Here is a 9,434-nt window from a genome sequence, read left to right as displayed (position 1 = left end):
CGCATTTGGCAATGTGCGTGGTTGGGTTTGGCAATGGCCCTGTCATGGCGATGCGGACGTTTGCATGGTTCAAAAACGATGGTACAAGCCGGATTACACGAGGAACATGAACGCAGGAGGCATAAGCCACGGACAACAGTGCTTGCAAAGGCAGGAAGGTAAGGAAGGTAAGGTACGCGAGTGTCAGAGCATTACCCCTCCACCTTACCCCACTCGAGGTAAAACGCTCGTGTAAGTTATAAAGGACCAGGTTCGCGACTTCCCGCTTGCACTTACTCAGTGAAACTCTCAGATACCCGTTGCCCGAGCCCATTAACCACCATGAGGATTATTCTACTGGTAAGTACCCCCGTTTTGGGGTTGAAATTCCTTTCATTCCCCTCGGTCTTTCGGCTTTTCCATATTTTTTTTTCTTCTTCTTTTTCTTTGTTTGTTTTTCAAGACTTTCGCTGTTATGATATCTTAAGCTTGAGTTCTAAAAACGTTAAGAAGTTTAACCTCATCGCGCCTGTCGGCTGTAATGGACGTACCAAAAGATTGCGTCTGGTCTTACCACTAATTAAAAGCGTCGGCAAATACTTTGTGGTTTATATGGAAAATAAGGGTACAGATGAAATAATATAGTGAAACTGGTTGAAACATAAACTTTAATGTAAACCACGCTGGCTCAGTATTCGTTGTTCTTCATTCGCAATCATGGTCACGAAGGGTACAAGTCTTGGTAATTATGCAATCACCTTCCAACTTAATACCATCGATACTCTGGTTTCCATTTGTTGTCGTCATAGAGTGAAAATCGCTAGGCTGAAAGCAGAAACGTCGAGTTCCAAGTCAATTGATATTTATAAGCATTCATATAATTCGTCCCATATATAGGACAGAAAGAAAGTTATACTATGAATTATTTCACGCATAAGAGAGCTCTTGATAAATTTAAAACAATTCTTATATATTATGCACATTGAATTGGATGCCTGATTGCGCAACTGCGTTCCTAAGTATTTGTAATACAAGTACGTTGAAATTAAAGAATACTAACGAAGTCTGCCACATTTCATCAATTCACCTCTCACTCGATGTAATTTCACCGATTTAATTTCCCAGGTGAAATATACATCCAGACCAGATTAACTTTGTTGATTGAGGGAGTTTTTATCGCTATAAAAACAGTTGAGACTTTCCACAGACTCTAGAACGGTGCGAAAACGCGGATCTGCACACCCCGAGTTTTTTTAAATTTGCACGTCTAACATTTAGTGCAAATTATAGCAACAAACGTATTGCCAACACGTGTCGATCGCAGAAAATCGTTGCGACTAATCAACTCGCTTTTCAAAGAGGCCTAGTTTTATCTTAGAAACTAGCCATGGAGAAAACTGAAACATTTACTGCGAAAGCGAGGCTAATATCACAAATGCTTTCTTGAATAGCAACCTGCATCGCGACAAATCGACTTCAATACCGAGCTGCTTGTGCCGGTCTTGCTACTTTCTTCGCGCCGCTGTCAATTCACGCGGTGTTTTACACCGGAAACAATGCTTGTCCAAATCGTTCTCCAGTTAAACACAGCCACCGGTGTTCCCCGACCGATTCTTTCTCCGTTTCGCACTTGTATCGCCTGCAGCCTCGAAGTGATCGGTATTAGATTTCAATCTGCGGGTAAACAGTAGTCAAAACAATTATGTTTCATCTGGTAGCTACCACGACATTGTCCGTGTTCCAACAATGGGACAAATGCGCCACAGGCGAGTGGTTCCAGTTCGTAAATCTCTAGCCGAGGGCTCTAGTACGGAGTGCAAATGGTGGTAATTGGCAGTCTTGCCGATCAACGATCGCACCGAATCCCAGCCGAACAATCGGTGATTGATTACCATACCAGTCGCAAAAAGATCCGTTTCACATTCGGCACTTTGCGTGATTCAAGGGTGACCTGAAATACATATTGCAAAAAATCAAGGCTCCAAAACAGTCGATCGGCGCAGCAATTAGCGATAAATTGCTAAATCGGCATAACGCGTAACCTTGAGGCTTGATGTTCCGGAACATTTTCATCAAAGGGTTGACTTTGACCCTTTGGCGTTGTCATTCTGAATTCACACTATGGTTCGAGCTAGCCGAAGATCGGTACAAACTCTGCTGCCTGTATTAATCACGGCATGTCGTTTCCGGTCGCGATGACCAGCAAAATTATACCATAATAATATACCTTGGATCACCTTGATTTATATTTCAATCTCTTTTTAACACGGTCCCAGGCTATTTGTTTACTATTCTTAACGCTTCACAGCCCACAGGCTCTAATCGAACGGCGATTTTCACGCCATTACGATTGGCCGGTCAGGATTTACAACTGGTCCTTTGATCGTGAGGTACTTTCCTTTGCCGCTTCACGCGCACCGCGACAAAAAACCACTGAAGCTTCTCATCTTCGCGGTTTCATCTGCACTTTCCATCAAATTATTGTTAATCAATAGAAGGAAAACGATCGGCAATCAGGGGGAACGGATCGGCGGCATTGCGCTTGAACTTGACTCGTCACAATTACAGTCACTTTCGATTCTTCTAAGAAGGGAATTTTGGAAAGCCCAATCCTTAGCGGCGAGGTGCATTTGCTACCGATCAAAACGTGATCCATAGAAACTCGAAGTGCAACATGGGGCGTCGCCGAGGTGTCGTTAACGTCACCGACGATCGGTTGTGTCGTAATACCGGCAATGTGACTCAGAAGTACTCGACTCTCGCTTATTATTTTACATACCAACGTGAACCAAATAGCGAGGAGCCATCCGCCTTGAATATAGATTCGTATGTCGGTTTCACTGTCCTCAAATAATTCCGTCATTTTCATAGCATCGCCGATGCAGCACCATTCGTTCAATTTTCAATCCCCAGTCCTGCGATCGACCGGTTATGACAGTGAACACGAGCCAACCTTGATCGCGTTTTGATCACTGATTCGCCGAGGTCGCTGCTGGATCTAAGTCGGATCGTAGTATTTACACAAGATTATTCTAGACGCTAAACAATTGCGCGAAATATAAGTGGCTTAACGATCATCGCTCGGCCGATCTGCTCGAAGGCGTGTTCGGCCGTCTATTTCACTTTCATTTCACCGTCCTTGTCGATCGACACGGAGACCATATACTTTAGTGTTCCCAACTCTGCCAAGGAATATTCCAGAACTCACTTATCTCAGATTGGCTACGGTCATTTCTTGACCGTAAATGACCGTGCGCAATGGTGTTCGTGCTTCGATTTTTACTATATTTTACCCAACGTTGGTCACAAGACCATGCATTTTGCTCGCTTGCTTCAGGCAGTACCCGGTTTAATTATGCCTGTAATAAAATTGCCAATCCTCTTTTTCCATTCTCGATAGGTATTATATCCAACGTTTAATTTTCCAACGATTCTCATACAACAGTCTACGTATTTGTCGGTTTCATTTCCCGCGGTTTTATATTTCCCTTACTTCTCCGCCACGTTCCGGTTAGGAAACAATATTAAAAGTGATTGGTTACGTGACTAAACTGAAAGAACACGTCGTTGAACCATCCGTTCGAAATCGATGGATATATATCACTGACGCGCTTTTTAACAATGAGTTGGGAATATTCCGAAGGTTAGCCTAGGATGCCCACGAGCAAGGGTCAAGATCTTTTCTTTCAACCAGATCAAATTCGGCGATAATGGTTCATTGTAATTTGAGTATGATGATAATTGCGGGTGCTTGTGAAGAGAAAAAAAAAAAAAAAAAACTCGAGGTGGCTTGTAAATTGTCTCGAATTTAACGTTTATGAAACGACCATTAGTCATCAAGGATCCTTTTTCTGCCTCCTTCGTACGTGTCGCAAGGCGTCAATCGAGATTTCGCTCTATATACAAGATTTAAGCCTTTGTAATTAGTGAATACAGAGTAAGTGTGTAAGCCACGGGTAATGACTTATCATAGTTTAGGCCTGACCGACCAATTCTAATCGTTCAGCATCAGTGCCAATTGCCCTGTAAAAACATTTCGTGTAGTTTAGAATTCGTACTTACTCCCGCAAATTTGACTTAAATTTGTAAAAATTGTGCTCAACCATGTGAAAATTCACCCAAAATTCATTCTGCGAGACATCAATAACCCCCCCCCCCCCCCCCCCCCCCCACCCGCGCATTTTTACATTAAACTGCGAACCCGATCCAAAGACTGCGTCGACGGTTCAAGGCGATCTAGTCCGCTGGATCCGAATCTCACGCCGGTCTCGAGGTGCTCCGTCGGATTCGGGTCAGCCGAGCAAGGCGGTTACGAAACCGCGAGGTAAACTGGCGCAGGGCGTTCCCACCGCAGGAAGTATGCGGGCGGCATTGCGCGGTCACGATTCTCGTTATTACACGAGTCTGAAGTCAGGATCGGCCGATAGTAGTTACTGGTCAGGAATTTGCACGTTCCCGGAAGGCTGATCCTTTCAATTTTCCGCAGGTGATCCCAGTCTGCCTCCTGGTCCTTTCGGAAGCGCGACGCGTTCCGCAAAGCCGACAGCGAGTGGAGGAACGGCAGGTGTACTACGTCGACGAGGACGAGGAGGGTGCGGGGGTCGAGGAGGAGGATTCACCGGTCGTCTACCAGCCGCGAACCCGGGCACTTCCATCGCCACGTTCCAAGGATACGAGCGCCTCGAAACCACCGCCTGTCCAGACCATCCGCAACTACAACAAGGTGAACGACGACGGGTCTTTCACGTTCGGTTACGAGGCGGCGGACGGTTCGTTCAAGGAGGAAACCCGGGGCACGGACTGCGTGGTGCGCGGGAAGTACGGGTACGTCGATCCCGACGGTAACAAGCGCGAGTTCACCTACGTATCCGGTAACCCCTGCGACCCCAACGCTCCCAAGGACGAAGACGAGGAGCCGGTGCGTGGGCAGCCCGAGGACGACGTCTCCGGGCCCGCGAACTACCCCTCCGTCAGGCCCGTCCAGCGACCCACACGCCCCACCTTCGCTCCCACGACACGCGCCCCCACCACCATCTTCCAGACTCAGTACCAGATCAGCGACGACGACGAAAGCCAGGAACTCGAAGACGTCAGGCCCCAACCACCCCAGCGCCGTCCCCCCGTCGTCTCCATTCCCCGTCGTCAGCAGTTCACCCAACCACCGACGACCCCCGCCCCGCGTCCAGCCGTCTACCAACCGACCACCCCGCGATACCAGGCCCCGACCACCCCCGCCTCGACCATCTATCGCGCCCTTGAGGCCACCACCACCCCAGCCCCCCAGCCTCAGACCTACAGGCCGCAGTTCGTGCCCGCCGTCGCCATCACGCCGAGGCCCCATGCGGCCCAGGTTGCGGCCCAGTACGCGCCCATCGCGCAGACCGAGAGGCCTGGCGTGATCTATGCCCCGAGGCCCGGGCCCCAGACGGTTCGTCATCGGAGTACCAGTCCCGCGCCGCTAGGTGGCGACGACTTCGCGGCGGAGATTGAGCGGTACGTAAACACCGTGGGACTCAGTCCCAGACCCGTGAGGCCCACGCAGCCCGCACCGCTGCAGAGCCAAAAACCGAAACAGGCGCAGCGCGCCGACCCCATCTACCAATCGGAACTGGTCTTTGACCCGGCAACCGGTCAGTACAATACACAACTTTATCAGACCCTGCCGCAGACGGTCGGAGATTTTAGTTTGAGTCACAAGCTGCAACCGTTTGTAGCACGGCAACAGCTCGCTCAAAGACAGCAGACGGAACAGGAGCCCAGAGCATCCGCGGCATCGATTTACAGGCAAAGAGAACAGCTCCCACAAACCGCCGCCGCCTCCCCCGCCCCCCAGCCTCAAGCCGCCATATACAGGCAGCAACAGGCCCAGCTTTTTCAACAGTCCCAGCAACTCTACGCTCAGCAACAACGCAGACAGCAGCAGCCTCATCGGTTTCAACTTCTAGAGTCCCAGGAAGGTTCTCAACCCTTTTACTACATCTCGCCGTCCCCGTCAACTGGTAGCGATTCTTCCCGACTTTCCGCTGGGCAGATTGATCAGTTCTTGCGCGGTGCTTCCGCTGGCTTTTAATCGCGCTCACGTCGCTGAATTAATTCACTTTGAGAAATTTCTGTCTTTTTTTTACTCGCGACGGTAGAACTACGTCAGATCTTTAACTTACGGTGAACTAACGATCTATCAACGCCAATCGCTCTCATAGAGAGCGTTCGATGAATTCAAACCTTTTATGCATAATATATACGTTATAAAAATATGATTCTTTTTCTACGCGATAATGCTGGTATAACACTTGTGATCTTCATCGCGAAATAGAGTCAAATTTTACCGGTAAATATTACCGACGCGTGCCGATCGTGGCCCGTGAAAATCGATTTAAAATATTCCCCAGCAGTCATTTCTAGCATGATTTATGGATTCAGCTAACGTTATGGAATCCAGCGATCGATGACGAGGTTTTCCGTAAATTTTCTTATAAGGAACAAACGCAGTGAAAGCTCTCTCCTGACGCAATGCACGGGTGTAGCACAGATCACGTTCAAAACCGATTTCCGTGTTACATGGCAAGTATAGCGGTAACAATTCGGTCAATATGTCCGTGTAATCCTAATGTGCAGTAATATCATTTATGCATCACTACGTGATAAGAATAATTCACGGGGCGAGAATTAAATCCGAAAAGAATGTGTCAATTTTTTGCTCTTTCTCTCTTGTTTAATTGCTATTGCAGAAGCGTTTTCGATTTTTTTAGCAATCCACGTAATTTCTTCTTCCTCCTTTTAATTTCGTGGGATCTTATTTCATACACGACGCTATACATACATATGTGCCTAATATATGCCTAAAAGTGGATGTGGGTCACGGTTGTTGCCTCAGGATCATGCACCTCTCTGCAAAAGAATTACCTCCTCTTTCCAAACAATTATAATAGGCGCATATACACTCACACACTTCCTCTGATCCAATCTCTGGACTCTAGACTTAAAACTAAAAAGCCGAGACACGGTGGCCGCGATCTTATGCAAGACACACAATTCGCGTCGCGAACGCTGTCTGCAAGCCACTCTGCCTGCCTGGCTGCCTTTATTAGCGGACACAGGGGAATAAAGAACCCGCTCCTGTAGCCTATAATACCCACGGTATAAACGCAATCACTTTCATTGGCGTGGCTGCAGCTTGTTAAACAACATTCTAATAACGATTCGCAACCGGTGCTGAACCGCGTCAGCAGCTCAATTCCCTCCAAATGTTTGCAGCTGCTGGATTTTCCTTAGAATGAAATGGAACTGCCCGTTTCCCTGACACGAAAACTATATCAATTATTAATCTATCCATCCATCCATTCATCCATTGATTTTTCCTATTTTCTTTTTCTTCTCTTTCAATCCTGTACTCGTCGGCTTTATTTTTTCTCTTCATCTCACACGCAGCACCAGACTTCACGGCTTTATTTAATCTATTTTCTATACCTGTATATATATATATATTATACAAACATGACACACCCGATATTACAATTTCTAATGATATGTAAACTTTTCTCATCCGCATACTAGATTGTACATAGTGTTTAAATTTTAATAATAAGTATACTCTAATTCTCTTACACACAGCGTATTATTATTATCATTATTTTTATCCGCAGTGATAGTTAATATTTAAAGAGAAAAAAAAAAAAAAAAAAATTACGTACGCGAACGTGAGGCGGAAACTCGATAATTGTATAACTTTAAACAATCTTGTGCGTTATAGTGATTAATGTTATTATTATTTTTATACTGTTTGTATGTATTACGATAGTAAGTGAATAAAATGTTATTACAAATTTGCAAATACGCGTTATATGTGTGCACGTAACGTACAGAATAATAATTTAGGAGGAAAAAAAAAATTGGTCAAACAAGATAAGTGAGTGTATAAACCTGGATTTTAATTTATCCGTTAATTTGCAATACCTATATTCATGCCTTGCAGAAAGAAACGTGTTCCAGAATGTACAGATCCTAATTATCATTTCCATTGAAATAAATTGTTTTTCCTATCTCTCTCCTTTTCGCGACTGAGCGAAAGTGCGGAGGCAAGTTTCACTCCCTCGCATGATCGCCCCGTTGTCGAAATAGAAGAAACGAATCGACAACTGCACGAGTAAAAGGGAAAAATGGCATATCGAGCACCGGGAACTGATTACGGTCTGAACGTGTTCGACGGAGCAGCATAATGCGGAAGTTACTTCCGTGATAACAAGGTAGAAAAATAAGAAAGTTGTCGAGTGGCTTATAGAGCGTGCGGCTAATATGACACCTTGTAATTTCTTATTAGGGGGCCCACAGGCGTCGCTCTGGTTATTGGACGAGGTCCGCTTTCCTCGTCGTTCGAAACAAAAGTGAAACTTGAAGCCATAGTCTAATGTCCGAACCAATAAACCCGTTTCGTGAACAATTTGTGGGGGGCGTGATTCTTCGGACAGCTTGTGAATCGGATTTCGTTACAATTGCTAATGGACGTCATTTTTTACGTCGTTGTCTTGGCCCGAACACGCCAGATTTAAAATCACTCCGGCAATTACACATGTGCTCGTTTTTCTTTTTGCTAAAGTTAAGGCCTGATAGAGTGACCCAATGAAACACCTCGCTGCTATTATGAATTACGTAAAATGGTCGTTGACCAAGGCGAAGCCCAAGTCTCCTCGTAATTCTACGACGAATTAAAAATTATCTGTATATATATGCAAGAGAGAGAAAGTGAAAAATGGTACTGACAGAAAGGAGAATATCGAAAAGCAACGGTCGATACGGATAAATCGCGTGTAAATTGTACAGAAAGATGTTTTACGTGCGTTAATTACACACGACAGAATGGGTTTCGTAACAGCTTCGTTACCACCCTCGGAAGTACGTTTGCACTTTTACCTGAAAGAAATTTGCCTCATTACCCTGCCGCTGCATTAGCGTGTATGCATGTGTACCTTGATCCTTGTCTGATTGTGTAATTAGCATTTTTCCTGCTATGTAACACCTCTATAATCCTCGTTTCTAGTTGTGTTCAACCAGTTATGAGAATTCATGGATCGTTGTTCCCTGCAAAGGAATGTTTATAGAGACGGGCACATTTTCATACATTCCTCACTATTTTCACATTTGCGCCTGTTTTACCTTCGCAGTGAAATTTTTACAGTTTGTTCACACCCATTTGACCCATATTGAAACGCCTACGGGATAATGATTCCGCTTGTCACAGAACTGAAACAATGGATCGCCGTCCCGGACGGTGAATTTTGTCACCGCAATAATATAACGCTACGTGATTCACGGACTTAATTCGGCCACAAGATACGGTCGGTGTACAAACGAATGTTAATCAATCATAACGATTCGTCGTTAGAGTTTCTCCCGGCATTTTGCACATTTGTATTTAGAAGGTACAATTTCGACGAGGCGATAAAGTTAATAGTAGAAAA

General features: G+C 45.6%; 1 protein-coding gene across 3 annotated transcripts; it reads left to right on the top strand.

The window, feature by feature from the left end:
* The first annotated feature begins 257 nt into the window (after positions 1–257).
* Positions 258–6,516, top strand: LOC124406759 (proteoglycan 4-like). Of its 3 annotated transcripts, none has more exons than XM_046882347.1 (3): positions 258–339; positions 4,466–5,609; positions 5,694–6,516. In XM_046882347.1, the coding sequence occupies exons 1-3, from the start codon at positions 322–324 to the stop codon at positions 6,047–6,049; spliced, it is 1,518 nt and encodes a 505-aa protein (XP_046738303.1). In that variant the 5' UTR covers positions 258–321; the 3' UTR covers positions 6,050–6,516. The 3 variants fall into 3 exon arrangements, with proteins under 3 accessions (XP_046738303.1, XP_046738312.1, XP_046738295.1); XM_046882356.1 differs by having other exon boundaries at positions 5,705–6,096; XM_046882339.1 differs by having other exon boundaries at positions 4,466–6,516.
* The last annotated feature ends 2,918 nt before the right edge of the window (positions 6,517–9,434 follow it).

The sequence above is a fragment of the Diprion similis genome, chromosome 1 (assembly GCF_021155765.1).
Source record: "Diprion similis isolate iyDipSimi1 chromosome 1, iyDipSimi1.1, whole genome shotgun sequence".
Lineage (NCBI taxonomy): Eukaryota > Metazoa > Arthropoda > Insecta > Hymenoptera > Diprionidae > Diprion > Diprion similis.
This window is presented reverse-complemented; position numbering and strand designations above follow the sequence as displayed.